The following is an 18,331-nucleotide window of genomic DNA, read 5'->3' as shown; positions in this document are numbered from 1 at the left end:
AAAAATAGCCCAAAAATTTGTCAAAAATAGATATTTAGGACATTAACTCCTACAAGGAGATGATCCACAAACTATGTTATATTGACAGTTCAGATATTTGTAGATCTTTTCCTGCTGATTGTTTTTGCAGTTCACAGTGTCTATCTAATATAGTTCTCAATATGATAGCAAAAGGAAAAAAAATACACAAAAATATGTGTAAACTGAATGGCATTTAAGGGCAATAACTCCTACAAAGAATTGATTGATAATTTTGTCATATTTGACTTGTATACATGTAGATTTTGTATTTCTTATTATTATTTTTAGCTGTTTACAATTTCTGTTATACTTTTAAAGATAATTGAAAAAAAGGGCAAATCATTCTATTTAGGGACAGTAACTCTTGTAAGGAGTCGATCCATGAATTATGTTATGTTCACATATTTGTAGATCTTATCTTGTTGCATGCTTTTGTTTAAATAGTTTCTCTCTAGCTAATATAATTCTCAGGATAATAGTAAAAACATGGGTTTTGTCAAAATTGAATTTAAGGGCAATAACTCCAAAGAGTTGATTGACAATTTCAGTCATATTTGACTTGTTTGTAGACTTTGTTTTTCTTATTATTTTTGCTGTTATCATTTAACTCTATCTCTTTTAGTTTTCGAAACAATGGCCAGAAAAAAAGCCAAAAGTAGTGAAAATTGTCCTTCATTTAAGAACAGGGTTTTAGATTTATGTGTTGTTTGCATATCACATGCTTCCAAGATGGTAAAACAACTTGTCCTTCCTTGCTTATTGGCAGGATGCAAGATCATCAATTGATGTTGATTTAGCAGAACCACACGTACATACACTGATATTGGACACCACGTTGATGATTACAAGTCTGACTGAATGCATCAAAACTTTTTGGTTAAAATCATATTGAACTAAAACAACAGAAACAAAAGCAGGATGCAGACGAACATGCAAAAGAACCAATTTTAATATTGATGACAATGTTTGGTTATATTTACCTCTGTGAAAGTCGGGCTGTGAGAAACTGGTACACACGTGTGAGTGGATCACATCGTGTTGTATTCAAACCTTAACTTTATTATAGAATCGAGAGTTGTCATAATAAGGAACCTCCCCCCCCCCCCCCCCCCCCCCCCCAAAAAAAAAGTCAATCGTCAAAGAGATCCTTAATTAAGATGTTTGTTGACCTAAACGATCTTCCATGATCGAGTAAAAATGATCGAGTTCATAGCTGATTGTGAAGTTAGACAACCTAAGGGGACGACTATTTGATATTCTAGGGGTCAGGGGAATTTTTAGCAGATTAAGTATTCATTTTTATCTGTTGATAGGAATGCTTATTTTTTCATCCTGTCCTGGGCAAAACTATTTATTTGCAGCTCTTACCAGGCCAGGATATTCATTTTAATAATCCTCCTGCCTCTCCCCGTCCTCCAGAAAATCAAATGATCGTCCCCTGATGAAGATTATGTCTATAAGACACGGAAAAGTGTGCAATTGAGGAATTTCTATATAAACTTTGAAAAAGCGGTGAATTAAGACGGTCGGTTAGTGTCTATAGAAACGAAAGTTCATGGATCGTCAGTGGTCAGATCAGTTAATTTCTGACCATGTTCATGAATGTGAGAATAAAACTATAAAGATCGTGGTGCTTCATTTAGACAAAAGAAATATTAATGTTACTGTCGGTATCATGTGATGTAAATACTGCGTTTTAACATGGCACAAAAATATGTGGTTGTGTTGTAAATTACTGACAGACATTTTCACAGGTGTAAAACAACTCAAACGAGATAACATGCTGAAAGCAGAGAAGAATCTGGCAACGGAGACCAGGAACCTGAGATCAGACGATCAAAGACAGTTACATACGAAAAAAGAAACGATATACTGACCAGTGTGGACACTTTGTAACTTCCTGTTTCAACATAGGTCGCTGCATGGACACAGTGCATGCCGATATGTAGTGGCACTATCTAGGGCATAATAAATAGTTGATCATGTAGGGTTCTGGATAGTTTTATTAGAAGCATCAAACGAAACCCTGTGATATAATATCACATTGAATAACAACAAATATAAAACTAATTCTTTTAAAGTGACATACATGTATTATATCAATCTGACAAATTTACGTAATGCGTGTACTTACAAAAATTAACCAGTTAACTGTAAAAGAGGGACGAAAGATACCAGAGGGACAGTCAAATTCATAGATCGAAAACAAACTGACAACGCCATGGCCAAAAATAAAAAGATAAACAGACAAATAATAGTACAGATGACACAACATAGAAAACTAAAGACTAAGCAACACGAACCCCACCAAAAACTTGGGGTGATCTCAGGTGCTCCGGAAGGGTAAGCTGATCCTGCTCCAAATGTGGCACCCGTCGTGTTGCTTATGTTATTACAAATCCGGTAAATAGTCTAATTCTGTAAGTCACATTCGTGAAAAGGGAAGGGTATTGTAGTTACGACATAAGGAACATATCCGATATCATCTGTGAAACGGTTATTCCATAAAGGTCAACCAACTCGTGATGGCGTCCGTAAAATTTACGAAGGGATGATTTCAACTTCACCATTTGGAACTCTTGGCTTAATAGCTTCCTTGTGAGCAGCAATCCCATATCAAGGAAATCATGATAGGAAACACAAGCCCGGGAATATCGTACCAATTGGGAGATATATACTCCGTATGCAGGCGCTGCTGGAATGTTGCTACATAGAAATGGAAATTAAGTTCACAATTGGAAAGCTGAAATCATCTCTTTTGTCGTAAAGTTTTGTTTTCAACCGACCCTCATTGTCAATTTCTAGATGTAAGTCAAGATATGAGGCAGACTTAACTGTATCTGTAGTATCCTTTATCTCTAGTTCGATGGGATAGATTCGTTCAACATAGTCACCAAATTTTGTATTATTTAGTGAGAGAACATCATCTATATAGCGGAACGTAGAGTTAAAGGATATTGCTAACTTCTTATCTAAATACGGCACAGTTTAGGAAATAAACAAAATGTACTATTAAACCTTATCTTATCAAAATATAACTTAATCCTGTGACATTCGAAACAGAATTTAACTTGTCAAAAGAGCAAAAGTAGAAATATAGTTTCTCATTGAGCAATAACATTTATTTTATAATATACGAAAAAGCCGATAAAACTATAAACAAACAATTTAAGCAAAATATGCATTAGAAAAGCCAATAGCGAAAATCAGTTAACTAATAAAGCTAAGCTAAACAAAGAAAAATTACTAAGCTAATAAAGTAATAAGCAACTATAAAAATGATCACTCATTCTTACCTCGTATGAAATACAAAAGGTTATGCCTCAACGTACATGTACATGATCATATGCAGAACTCTAGCTGACATAATACCTGTTACTGTGTAACAAATACTTAATTATAGTTACTATGAACAGACTTAATTATATATTTTAATATTCAAAATCTATCAATCTGAGACAAAAATGTTATCATGTAAAGACTGAATAGTTTTTATCAGTTAACGTTTTACTCATTTACTCTCGGACTCATTCTGCTCAATTATTCGCCATTCATTACGTTTATCTTTACACTTATTTAGGCTTACATTATGTAACTCAAATGTAAAATAATAATATGCCAGTGATAAAAGTTACGGTAATCTTTTAAATAATTTGCATCATTCATTCAACAATCACATATAATGTCTGAGGCAGCATGGGTTCAAATCACATCGGCTGAAGCACAGGTACAAGACAAGTTTTTTTTATAAATATATGTATATAAAAAATCTCAACTTGTACCTGTGGACTGACGGACAAAAATTACAAAAATTGCAACTTAATTTGAAGATCTAACAATGTTGTGCTAAATTACAAACCAAGTATATATCTTGATGAAAGAAGCTGTGAACAAAGAAAAACAAACAAGAATAAAAATGATAACAGCGCAAAATTATTTATTGTATTTGACTGTCCTTCTGCCCTCAGATTTTAGCTCAATATGACAACTGCACTATTCCACCTTCGGGCAACCAATCTGTGACAAAGACATGGCAAAAGTTACAGAAATTGCGATTTAAAAAAGCTAATAATGAACGAAAAGACATGCATATGAAAATGAATATAAAATCATCAAGATTGATGACTTTTTTTTAGTTTGATAATTTATCACTGTTGTACTTTGAGAAATATAATCCGACACGTTTCAACTTTTTGGAAATATAATATGACACGTTTCAACTTAACCATGTTTTCTGCACCGTGTATTGCATCAGATGTGTCTTAATCTAGATACAATGACCTTTTTATTTAAGTTTAATCAAGTCTTATGTTCAAGAAGTTCCAGACTCACAACTTATATATACACTGAAAGGTATGTAAATAGACAAATGCATTTGCGTTATTTGTTCTGTGAATGTCCTATCAATTATACCCCTCGGATATAAAATGTGCTAATATTAATAAAGAACATATGATATAAACGTGACTTTTTTATGTCGAAAAACGGAAAGACTTGAAACAATTAATCAGTAAAATTCAGTAATGTCCGGGATTATCATTTTCTGCTGGAGACCAAGGCATGTCAATGACACTAAATAGTTTTGAATACAGTATTTATATACTTCTACAGTTTTATTCATGTTTTTCAGGAATCATTAAACCAGGAGGGTATCCAGTAAAAAATCAACAATACAAAGGAGGTAAAAGCGAAAAATGCATGTTTTTGTTGCTCAGACCTGTTTCTATGGTCATTAAAAGTCTAATGCTGTCATATATATTGATCTATCATAATAATTTAAGATTTTTCTACACTGACACGCAGGCAGTACTATAAATTCCATCAATGACTTTAATTATGTCTCTAATAATAGTTACTCTCAAATTACAGTACGATTCTAATAGATACACCTTTTTTTTTCAATCCGACAGATATATGCATGTTGTCACAAAACTTAATTTGAATGATCATAGATGATTCAAAATCAGTGTGAAATGCCACGCAGGCACGTTGATCACACGTTACTGGCATATTTATCATTTCCCTCCCCTTGACGTCACATCTCCTAGATAGTAGATTGTCAACAAACCAAAACCAGTTCCATTTTTGCTTTGTTTAGTTATTCCAGTTTTGAATTTCACAATAAACGTATGTATTTCTCACAACAGATGGGAGTCGTTGGTTCACGAATGTTTCAGTTTAAGGTTTAGCATTTAGGTTCATAATTTTATTTTTGTTATAATTTTTGAGATTCTAAGACTTTTCAAGTCTTAAGGTTCATCATAACAAATGGACAAATATGGCCGTATTTTCACCGCAAAAACTACTCTGTGTACAGACTTACCTGTGCAGTTTGGAAAGTTTTAAGGCCTGGCATCCACTAGATATAAAAAAAAGTTAAGGTTCATCATAACAAATGGACAAAAATGGCTGTATTTCCACCTCAAAAACTACTCTGAGTACAGACTTACCTGTCCAGTTGGAAAAGTTTTAATGCCTGGCATCCACTAGATATATACAAGTTAAATGCATTTTGTGTTTCAGAAAGATAAAATCTTTTTTTGGATTTTGATGGCCATTTTTTTTCCTTTCTGCAGAAGGTGTAAAAATAAACTAAGTTGGGATAAAACTTTGAGATGCTCCCTCTCAGGTAAAAAATGTATTCTATTGTATTGATTGTCCTTGATTGACACAGACAATAGACAGACAATAGTTATCTACACAACTATAGGTGAGTTAAAGGGTTTAACTGAGTGGACAGTATCAAAGCAATTCAGGTGTTAGTTTATTTTTACACCTTCTGCAGAAAGGAAAAAAAATGCCCATCAAAATCCAAAGGTGATTATATCTTTATGAAACAAAAAATGCATTTAACTTTTATATATCTAGTGGGTGCCAGGTCTTAAAACTTTCTAAACTGGACAGGTAAGTCTGTACACAGAGTAGTTTTTGAGGTGTTAATACAGCCATTTTTGTCCATTTGTTATGATGAACCTTAAATACATTTTGTTTTTCAATAAGATAAAATATTTTTTGGATTTTGATAAGCATTTTTTTCTGTTCCTGCAGAATGTATAAAAATAAACTAAGTTGGGTAAATCTTTGAGATGCTCCTTCTCAGGTAAAAACTGTATTGTATTGATTATAAAATTGAGAATGGAAATGGGGAATGTGTCAAAGAGACAACAACCCGACCATAGAACAGACAACAGCAGAAGGTCACCAACAGGTCTTCAATGCAGCGAGAAATTCCCGCACCCGGAGGCGCCCTTCAGCTGGCCCCTAAACAAATATATATACTAGTTCAGTGATAATGAACGCCATATTAAACTCCAAATTGTACACAAGAAACTAAAATTAAAAATAATACAAGACTAACAAAGGCTAGAGGCTCCTGACTTGGGACAGACGCAAAAATGCGGCGGGGTAAAACATGTTTATGAGATCTCAACCCTCCCCCTATACCTCTAGCCAATGTAGAAAAGTAAACGCATTTATAACAATACGCACATTAAAATTCAGTTCAAGAGAAGTCCAAGTCAATCAAATTTTATGTATTGATTGTCCTTGATTGGCATGGACAATATAAGGACAATAGATATCTACACAACAATAGGTGAGTTAAAGGGTGTAACTGAGTGGACCATATCAAATGTAATTAAGGTGTTTGTTTATTTTCAACATGTTCAAGATGTCATAATTATTTGTACTAGTATTTGAATTGTATATCTATAGTTCATAAATATTAATGAACTATATATCTGTATGAAAAAAATAAGGCTGAAAATGCACTAGATATTTATATTCAATATGAATATTCACATTTTGTCTATTAAGACATGAAGAACATTTTTGAACAATTTGATGTCTTAATAGACAAAATGTGAATATTCATACTGAATATAAATATTTAGTGCATTTTCAGCCTTATTTTTTTCCTATTTTATGCACAGCGTGGACAAAATTTATAACTATATATATATATATACGCAAGTCTAAATTGAAAACACCGTTCAAACCTATGACTGCGTTGGATAAAAATCGCAATTTTTATACTTGTGCATGCAAAACAAATTTCTTGGTAGAGGGTCTAAATACAGCACAAACAACATTTTCCAAAAGACCAAAAAAGTGAAAAAGTATATTTTAACAAAACGCATTTGACTAGCAGGTCGAACAACTGATGTTCTTAAACACTGCTGACTGTATATATATATTTATATATACATGTCATGGTTTTTCAAAGGTGGCAGATAAAAAATTGTGCCTTTGATGATGCATAATTCAAATATATAATTAAATTTTCATTTTAGGAGACATTTATTGGAATATTGTTTTCAATAGTTTCAATATTTATATTTAGATTTCATAATATCAAAAGGTATTATTTTTTTAATGTAAAATATTATATTAAAATTGTGTTATCACCTTTAATGAGAAGGGATGATTATACAGTATAACACATTTATGTTAATTACTATTTTATTAGAAGTTATAAAGTTATATATCAAGAATATTGGGTATGCACAAGGACATATATTAGAAGCGATCCTTGTTAGTTATACGTCCTTGGTATGCATAATTATAATAAAAACATACATTTAATACAGAAGTTAGTGCAATCATTAGTCAACATTAAACAGCAATTTTTCATGTGAATTTGAGTCTTTGATCTTTAAAATAATCTTTTCAACTGGTCACCTGAATAACATTTGGTTAGTTCACTCAAATCTGATCCCCAATTTAATGCGCTCAAACTTTTTTCTTTAAAAGTTAAAAAATTACTCAAATTGAGAAATATTGTTTGATTTGCTGAATCCCTTTCATATAAAGTTAAATAGATTTGTTACCTTTTATCATTAATCATCATTGACTCAATACTGTTTCCTAATAAGTATTCCTCCGCTAAGCGAAATTTACACAACTTTTTCATGTGCAAATTGTCACTTACCCTGAATCAAATATTTCACATAACTCTCAGACTTTTATAGAGATTATTCATTATTTTATTATGGAGCCAGATCGATTTGGGGTCAAAATGACTTGGACCAGATCAACTTGGGGCCGGATTGGTTTTAGGCGGGAACGACTTGATACCTACAAAAGTTGGTAAAATAAAGAAACACCGGCATTAATTTAACTTGATGTGGTCAACTTAGTCAGGTACACAGTTTAAAACACCTATAGTTGTGTAGATATCTAAAATGTATTGCCCATCTACATGTATTGTTCATTTCAGTCAATATAACAGTTCATTTCAATTATTACATGAGCTGATGAGGGGAACTTCTCAAACATCATGTCCTTTAGTTTATTTTGCCACATCAAAGTCCAGGATAGTTTTTATTCTCTGAAGCAAAAAATGCTTTTAAACTTTATTTATTTAGGTCCAGCCGTGCCTTATTTATTCCAGGTAAACAGGTTTGTCTTGCCTCAAGAGTAAAATTTGAGATGTAAACTCTAAACACAGAGCCATACTTGGGAATTCCTTATGATAAAACAGGTTCATCATAGGTTGGGCAATTGGCAAACATGACTGTGTTTACACCTCAAAAACTGACAAGTACTATCATTTAAATTTGATGTTTATTTTAACTTGATAATTGGCTGAAAATAGATGAGACATTCATTTTACTAGTCATCATAATTTATTGTAGAATGGAAGAGTTTAATGACCCCGAGGTAGAGGAAACCCAGGTCAACATTCCAGACATGTTAGAACTCCAGGTATCAGAGATTGAGATGCTACAGAGTATGTTTCCAAACAGTGATGAATTGAGATTAGATGACCCTGCAGTTATAGCAGAGATTAGACAATATCTTGATGGCAAACTTGCATATGAATACCTACAGAACAGGATAGGGTTTACACTGAAAATAACACCAGGAAATCAAAAGGTGATTTATAGAAATTTTGCATTCTTTTACACTTAATGCATGAATTTGATAAACAATATGATAAAACCTGACTGAAAATAAATGTATAGAATACAAAAAAAAAAACAACAAAAAAGTAAGACCCTAAATGGAAGGGAAGAAAATACCAAGGTGAAAGTCACAAACTGTAGGTTAAATATAGACAAAAAATACAATGGTCAAAAGAAAATAAAGCGTCTAATTTTCGACATGTTACATACTCTGTGATAAGACATTTTGGTACTCAGGCAAATAAGAGCAACTAAAAGAAGTAAAATCATACTTACAATCAGTTATTTTTTTTGGGAGGGGGGGGAGTAACTATTTTTGTGATGATTTTGTTACATTTGTACTTGACCGAGTTCCAATATGTACTCTGGAGTCAAAATTCGGTAATATGAAAAACGTTTATTGGCTATACAAATGTGTTGTATCAAGATTGCAAAATCAATTGATTATAAAAGGGTGCTTGTCAATTGTAGGTGACTATTGAAGTTGTATGCCTTTATCCACATGAATATCCAAGTGTTGCTCCATGTGTCTTTACCCGTTGTGAGCAGATGGACAGAACCAGCCATAGTCAATTAAATGAGGATTTACAGCAGTATATTTTGGGAGTCGATAGAGGAGAAATCTGCATGTTCTCTGTTATAGAATGGATCCAAGAAAATTTTGTAAAATACTTGAAGAAACAACAACCAACAAAGATTAAAAAGAAAGATATCGAATTTGACAAAACTTTCTCAAGACTTTGGATTTATAGTCATCACTTATTTAGTAAATTTAAACGTAGAGACATTGTAGACTGGGCTCTAGAAATGAAACTTACTGGTTTTAGTTTACCTGGGAAACCAGGAATAATTTGTGTTGAGGGATATAGTCAAAATATTGATGATTATTGGTCAAGGTTAAGGGCGCTAGCTTGGAAAAAGATTGTTATACGGGAAAGAGAAGATAATGCAATTGGGAAGAAAAATATCAATGAGTTTCATAAATTTGATAAATTTGAAGAAAAAGTTTTTGAAGTGCGTGCTGCTAGAGGAAGGGAATATCGTATGGATATGGGTTTATTTTGTGATTTTTTAAATGAACATAATTGTGGACATATATTTAGTTGTTATTTTGGTGTTGATGGGAAAGGGACTTCATCATCAGTTACCTGAATAATTTATTTTATATATCTATGTTTTAATCGATTTTTTTTCTTTTTTCATTATTCTGTTAATCATGTCAATAGTGTAAATAAATTTAGTTTCAGTCTCTTTTGTGGTTTGTATCTCCCCTTCGAAAAAAGATACAGAATATAAGACATAGGGAATACAATCTTGTGGCAGCAAGGCCGTAAACTATTCTTGTGAATTTTTAGATTTCAGGTGGTAGAAGACCTGGATCCTTCATACTTTGAATACAGTCTTGTTTTAGTTAAGTTTCTTAGTCTGTTATATGTCCACTGTCCTTGACCTCATTTTCATGGTTCAGCGACTGCTTAAATAAAGCTGTAGATTTTTTTGGGTATGTGAAATTATTACTGATTATGAGTAACAGGATAACTATATTTGGTCTACATGTGTGTCAGACAGGGTTCTGACCACAACCTCATTTCATGGATTGGTGATTAAGGTTAAATTTTCATGGTCAAGTCCTTATCTCAGATACTATAAGCAGTAGCTCAACTATATATGGCATATGGAATTATTGTAAGGTGTACTGGTCTGTTTGGCAGGTTTAAATCAAACTTTGTTTTTTCATTTTCATTGGTCAATGTTATGTTTTTATGGTTAAGTCTGTTTCTCAGATACATTAAGCAATACTGGTAGGTTAACTATATTTGGTGTATGGAATCATTGCAAGGTGTACACTTCTGTCTTACAGAGTTCCTCTGACCTTGACCTCATTTTCATGGTTCATTTGTCAAAGTTTAGTTTTCTTGGTAAGGTTCGTTTCTCAGACACTTTCAGATGCATGGAGTGACCGCAAGGCATACATGTCTATCTGACCTGATTCATCTGAACTTTACCTCATTTACATGAATCGTTGATGTTAATTTTATGTAATGTATATTGTATATTCTTTTTCTCCAAGAATTTCAACATAAGTTCTATCATGGTCAGTAAAGCAGGAAAGACATTTCAGCATGTGTACTCTTGGTTTTTTTCTTCCATTTCATATGAACAAATGAAAGTGGTCACCCTGCTTTTAACTTTTAGAGCTCAAAATAAAAATTTGATATAAATCTTATAAGGGGCATTAGCTACGAGATATAAACAAAATTAAAATATGATTTTTTTTCTTTGTTCAATAATTATAAATGAAAGTGAAATAGTGAAAAAATGATTTGCTTTTAGCAGCCAGTTTGGTTCAATTTTGTCAAAATAAGCCAAGAAACATTGCTGATGAATTATTCACTTGCAAGTGAATAATTCAACCTCATTAAATCTGTATCGTAAATTGTTTATCCTAGACTTTTTATAATTTGGATATACGTTTTAGTATGTTATATCAAATCAAATATGAGAATTTGAGTCAAAAAGTGAACATGAATTTGACAGCTATTGCCCCTTCAAAAGAATATAATACTTTCCTTGCTTTGACCTTGACCTACAAATTGTGTCCTTGGACTAAGATCATGAGACACCTTTAAGACTTTGGTTGTAACCGTCATAAATATCAATTTAACTAGGGAGGCAGAACAAAGATGTTGACCAGACATTATACAGTCAATACAATTACTGGGTTTGACCTTGACTCAAGTTTGTCCTTGAGACTCAGTAAAGTTTTGTTTATTTATTTGATACATGGCACTTACTATACATTTATTTTAAATCAAAGAAAAATCTTACCAAATTTGCTGCAACGTCAACCGATCAGTTATCAACAATGGGTCATTGACCTATTCAAACATCAATTGAATTGATGACTGCATCTGGATGAAATGTTTAACCAGAGGTGTTATCACTTTTGAAAATAGAATCACACAATCTATGTTACGAGATCCAGATTTATTGTAAGATGTACAGATAAGAAAGCTTCTTTATACAGTGAACCAAACTAATCAGTTAACAGGTATCCATTTCAGCTCACCTGGCCAAAAGGCCAAGTGAGCTTTTCTCTTCACTTGGCATCTGTCATTAACTTTTACAAAAAAATGTTCTCCTCTGAAACTACTGGGCCAAATTTAAACAAACTAGGCCACAATCATTATTGGGGTATCTTGTTTAAACTAGAGGCTCTGAAGAGCCTGTGTCTCTCACCTAGGTCTATGTGCATAATCAACAATGGAATCTCTCCAACATTGTAGAAAAATTTCTTTTTTTTTATCTTGTATTGCTGATCATTTTGTCTGTTTAGTTTCTATCTTCTTTAATTTTTGCTCAAATACAAAAGAGGATAAAAAATATCCTCATTTAGAGGCAATCACTCCTATGAAGAGTGAGTCTACGAACTATATCGACAAAATTTGACTTGTTTGTGGATCTTGCCTTGCTGATCTTCCTTGGTTTTTTTAAGTTTCTTTCTATCTATCTATTATAATTTTTATCATATAAGGCAAAATGCAAAAAAATTGGTAAAAATCGTCATTAAAGGGCAATAACTCCAATAAGGAGTTGTCACAAAATTTCCTCCATATTGTCTTAAATGTAGATCTTGTGTTGCTGTTCATTTTTGCTTCTTTAAGTTTCGATCTATCTAAAGTATCATAATTTTTAAGGAATAAGGGAAAAACGCAAAAAATTGGTAAAAATCGTCATAAAAAGGTTAACAATGGACAACGAACGCCAAGTGATGAGAAAAGCTCACTTGGCCCTTTGGACCAGGTGAGCTAAAAATGTGTCCGATGACCCCACCAGCCAACCAAGATTACTGACATGGATAAAAATAGAACATAGGGGTAAAATGCAAGTTTTGCCTATTATTTTGAAAACTGCTGTAAATAGAGAAAATCTGACAGGAGCAAAAATGTTCAGAATAGACAGAAACTTTATATAGCAAAAATAATCAGCAAGACAAGATCTACAAATAAGTTTACATGGCTGAAATCTTCAGTCGACTCCTTATTAGAGTTATTGCCCTAAAATGACGATTTTAACCAATTCTTCTGAGTTTTAGCCTAATATCTTAAAGTGCTTATGAGCACTGATGGGTAAAGATTGCGAGAATTTTTAAACAAAACATTGAATTTTATTTTCCTAGACAAATTCAAAATTTGAGTTGAGTTATCTTCCTTTGTTCATGATTGTACATTTGTAGTTGAACCTTTTTTTATAACAGATTCATACACCATGTATTTCTTAGGTAATTTTTAATAATAACTTAAATATCAAAGAATAACATATCATCAATAAATTGCATGACATTGACTGGATAGGATACAAAAAATGATCACTTCACTGCACTATTTTGTTTGAACTATCAAAGGTAGTGATAAACCTTGGAAGATATAGATATCAAGTCAGTACCATAGGGTTTGATTGCATTTCATGCAATCTTTAACTATATTAGATAGATAGAAACTGTAAATACTGTGGATTCATTATTATTCGTTGGATACCAATTTTCGTTGATTTCGTGGTTATATGTTAACCACGAAATTAAAAGTTCAACGAATGGCAAATTTACTATAGGCTTGTATGCAAACATTGTCAAAAACCACGAAATTAAATATCCACAACATGTAAGTTTTCCTTAATCCACGAAAATTGGTACCCACGAAAATAAATGAATCCACAGTAGCTAAAATGATCAGCAAGACAAGATCTAAAAAATAAGCCTAATGTCCGAAATCTTAAGTCAACTCATTATTGAAGTTATTGCTCTTTAATGATAATTCTTTCCCATTTTAGTCTAATATCTTGAAAACGGTAATAGATAGATAGAAACTTTAAATAGCACAAATTATCAGCAAGACAAGATCCACAAATAAGCCAAAATGACAGAAATCTGCAGATGACTCAATATTGGAGTTATTGCACTTTGATAATTTATAACAATTTTTTGCATTTTTTGCCTATTATCTTGAAGACTATAATAGATCAACAGAAACTTTTAAAAAGGATTTTAACAAATATGTCAACATGACTGAAATTGTCAGTTATCTCTAAATAGAGTTATTCCCCTTTAATGATGATTTTTACTAAAAAGTGGCTATTGTTGAAGATGCAGGTGAGCGACACAGGCTCTATAGAGCCTCTAGTTTGGTAGTATCATTGTGAACTTGTGAAAAAGATAACAATGACCAATAACCAAATGAGGACAAGGACCTCAATGATTCTATACATTTATAACACAAGAGTGAACATGCTGAAATGTCTCGCCTACTATACTGACCATTGATTTTATGTTGATAGTCCTAATTATAAAGTTTTACTACAAGTATCACATTAACATTTATGATCTAAGAAAATGAGGTCAAGGTCAGATAAACCAATCCAGAAATACATGTACAGCTTTAATACAATCATTCCATACACCAAATAGAGATAACCTATTGCTTATAGTATAAAAGAAACAGACCAAACCATGGAAATTTTATATTGACCAATGAACCATGAAAATGAGGTCAAGGTCAGATGACACCTGTCTGTTGGACATGTACACCTTACAATCATTACATACACCAAATATAGTAGACCTATTGCTTATAGTATCTGAGATATGGACTTGACCACGAAAACTTAACCTTGTTCACTGATCCATGAAACGAGGTTGAGGTCAAGTGAAAACTGTCTGACAGGCATGGGGACCTTGCAAGGTGCACACATACCAAATATAGTTATCCTATTACTTATAATAAGAGAGAAATTAACATTACAAAAAATCTTAACTTTTTTCAAGTAGTCACTGAACCATGAAAATGAGGTCAAGGACAATAGACATATGACAGAAGGAATTTCATATCATAAGGCATCTATATACAAAGTATGAAGCATCCAGGTCTTCTACCTTCTGAAATATTAAGCTTTTCAGAAGTTAGTTAACGGCGCTGGATCACTATCCCTATGTCGAGCTTTCTGCGACAAAATTCGCAGACTCGACAAAAAATCCAATTCTATTATCCTTTATCTGCAGTAATTGAAAAGATATGTTCTCTGTCAGTAATATGGTTACACTGATTCAACAAAATCGTTCCCCCACAAAACATATCTAATTCATGCAATATATCTGAAAATGGCATTATATAGTACAAACCAATATTTTACTGAGATGTTTAATGAGTTTATAGTACAATGTACATTATCTATGCATGATGTAAAGAAAAAAAATATATATCAAATATCCATCAGAAAAAAAAACATCCATAATATTAGGTTATAAAGGAAACCTGTCAGAAATATTCATTTGTATTTTTACAGGATAAGAAATATTTTAACAGCATATTGCCTTGATTGTTAAACACATAAAAACATGTTTTTTTCTTATAGCACTGAAAAATAAAGAATTGAAAAAACAAAGATATAAGAAGAAATGTAAGTGAACAATAAATGTACAAATAATGAAAACTAGAAAATTCTTGTAATCCCACAAAATTACATAGTTGTAACTGTAAGTAATTGTAATTCTTTCAAATAAATCTACTGAAAATATAAAATCTCTTTCTTTTCAAATATGTCCAATGGAAAAAAATCTTTTTATTCCTTAAGTAACAACCATAAAACAAAGAAAAGCTACTGCTTTGAAAAACAAATAAACATGCATAAACTTTAAACTCCACAACTTCAAATATAGTTTTATACAACCATTTTACTCTATAAAATAATATAAAACTCTTACAGACAGAAGGGATAGTTTTTGAAAAAAGTAAAATTTACATTTGTTTATTGTTAATTTACAAAATAAAATATTACCCTTACAGGTAAAACATTTAACCATAGACTTATACTATGCTTGCTCCAAAACCCAACAAATTCAAAGGGAAGTAATAGATATAGGAATGCTGTGAACAAGTCTTGTAAAAGATCCTAAATTCAGCTGATGTTAAATTCAAAGCAAGGTTATAAATATGGGGATGATAAGCAGATGACTTGTTACAGTAAATTTAATTGTTTCGTATCATTATGACTGATGACATCTGCAGCTCTTTTCACCAAAAATCTTACGAGTAAAAATAATACTTGTTACACATGAACATTTCAGTATATCTTGTGATGAATTTTAACCGTAAGATTTTTGGTGAAAAGAGTTGCTGAACTTATAACTGAACGTCATTCAAAACTCCTATAAAAAATATTAAAATTGATATGAATTTTAGAAATATTATAGAAAGAATGTGAGGTTGTTAACATAACAAGTATTTGTTAAATAAGAATTTAAAAAACTTTAACAATGTAATGCATAGCATTCAAATATCTATTGTCTAGTTTGAATTTTGAATACAATATAATGAACTCGGACCATAAAGATATCACATACATTTATTATAGCACAGTTTGATTTTGTTGGAAACAACAATTTGATTATGTAATAGTCAAACAAGAACGACTCCTAATAAAATCTTGTTCAATAAATTCAAACAAAAGTTTTTCTCTTTTGAAGTTGAAACAAATGCACTATTATTCAAACACACAGCTGACAGGATTTCCAACAATAGATAACAACATATAAACGTCCATTCAAACAATACACTATAGAAGTCAGGAACAATATATCAAACATTAGGACAATACACTACACAGAAAATATCAAAAATTATTTCAAACCATGGAGAATTTTGTATTCTATCCAAATTGAATTCATATTTTGTTTTTAGTAAAAATATTCCAAATTTTGTTGAGTGACTTACTGCTTCTAAAGAGTCATGTTTTGAGTTAAATATTTCTTTTAAAATTCAATCTAAATATGTCTTACTTTCAATATTTTGTTGTATCATTGTTAAATTTTTGGTATATCACAAAACTGATTGGTAACAAGTTCAGTCAATTAAGACCATGCTTTGGCCAAACATTTTGGTGAAAAATTACTTAAATTAACTTGTATTTGTTATTTAACTTTTTTTCTTGTATAACTAAATAAATGGAGAACGTGTCCATGGGACACAGATGATGCCTCTGCTTGCATATAACGTTATAAAGGGGCATAACTCGAGAACGGTAAAAGTGACGCCAACCAAATTCGAACTTGTTTTGTGTTTGTGGTAATAAGCATTGTGTTAGAGAAGGGAAACCAATTTTGGGACATACAGACGTACAAGGGTAAATCTTAATGCTCCCTCTAGTGACGGCTGAGGCTTAAAATTATCAAGCTGATTTTGGTAGTTACAGAATTTACTCCATTCTTTGTAATCTACCGTAGTGATAGCACTATAAATGTCAAAGCATGTATATACTTTCTACATGTTAGTGCAAAATACAGGAGATATTGGATCAGGATGAATTCAATTACAAAATAGTATTACAAGAAAAATCACTGGTAAAAACAGTACATCTTAAGGCTGTTCCAGATTTAAATGCATCATGGGAGGCACTTTTTTTAAATTCTAAGGAATATGCAACCATCCACAATTCATTAATTTCAGTGCCTCCCATCCCCCAATGCGTTTAAATCTTGAACAGCTCTTAACATAATGTCTGGCAAAGTTTTACAAATCAATGAATAGATGGTCAAGTGAGAGCTTTGGAGTCCTTCGAAAATATTCATATTCATCAGCTTTTGTTGGTGTATTACCAAGGTTACAAATGAAAAGTCTCTACTTTTTAAGAATTTATTATCATTCTAGATAACTGCAATATATAGACGACACTGATTTGTCACCAAACAATATATAAGAAAAATTCAATGTTTTTTTTCTCAGATCGACAACGTCACAACAGCGATCATGCTTACATACCAAAAGCACATTACATACAAACCATTTTCTTTCACAACATAACATTTCAGATCTTGTAACAACTATATTTGTAATTAGAAAACAAATACAAGTTTGGCAGATTTAAGTATTATTGCGAACCCAATGAAAGTTTTCCACAGTGCCATCTCTATCTTGACCAGGTATTTAAACTTTTGCAAGTTCACCTGTCCTTTTGAATAAATACAATAGCTATTGTTCTCTGTGTAGTTTATTCTCTGGTACCTTTAAATTTCTTCTAAGAGAAATCTATCATTCATTGATTAAATTACCTGAGTATAAAAAAATTCTTATATATAGACAAAAATACTTTTTTTATACTCATTAATTGCGTGTGATGATGTATTTATTCAATATTAATAATATATTTTCATTCAGTTTAATATAAACATTGATTCAATCATAAAAAGTTGATTTCAAACAAAAGTTTTATCAATGTTCCTATTGAAATTTGATTTTTTTTTTGTCTAGTTATAGAATACATTTAATAAAATACTGTAAACCAACTTATTTTCACAGATAGTTATTCATGTTAACTTATCCCTTTTATTTCTATAAATCTATGTCTGAGAGGAT

General features: G+C 31.6%; 1 protein-coding gene across 2 annotated transcripts; it reads left to right on the top strand.

Annotated features, from left to right (window-relative positions):
- The first annotated feature begins 4,545 nt into the window (after positions 1 to 4,545).
- Positions 4,546 to 10,178, top strand: LOC127716100 (RWD domain-containing protein 2B-like). Of its 2 annotated transcripts, none has more exons than XM_052222189.1 (3): positions 4,546 to 4,702; positions 8,658 to 8,898; positions 9,399 to 10,178. In XM_052222189.1, the coding sequence occupies exons 2-3, from the start codon at positions 8,659 to 8,661 to the stop codon at positions 10,077 to 10,079; spliced, it is 921 nt and encodes a 306-aa protein (XP_052078149.1). In that variant the 5' UTR covers positions 4,546 to 4,702; position 8,658; the 3' UTR covers positions 10,080 to 10,178. The 2 variants fall into 2 exon arrangements, with proteins under 2 accessions (XP_052078149.1, XP_052078150.1); XM_052222190.1 differs by lacking the exon at positions 4,546 to 4,702 and adding an exon at positions 5,050 to 5,148.
- Positions 10,179 to 18,331: the final 8,153 nt, after the last annotated feature.

This window comes from Mytilus californianus, unplaced genomic scaffold (genome assembly GCF_021869535.1).
Source record: "Mytilus californianus isolate M0D057914Y unplaced genomic scaffold, xbMytCali1.0.p SCAF_9, whole genome shotgun sequence".
NCBI lineage: Eukaryota > Metazoa > Mollusca > Bivalvia > Mytilida > Mytilidae > Mytilus > Mytilus californianus.
The sequence above is the reverse complement of the archived record's forward strand: the minus strand, read 5'-3'. Positions and strand labels throughout refer to the sequence as shown.

Bases quoted from the DNA above. Each gene is read 5' to 3' on its own strand.
- LOC127716100 (XM_052222189.1), top strand. From the start codon at position 8,659: ATGGAAGAGTTTAATGACCCCGAGGTAGAGGAAACCCAGGTCAACATT. The intron at 8,899-9,398 runs GTGATTTATAGA...TGTCAATTGTAG, and splicing joins TAACACCAGGAAATCAAAAG to GTGACTATTGAAGTTGTATG.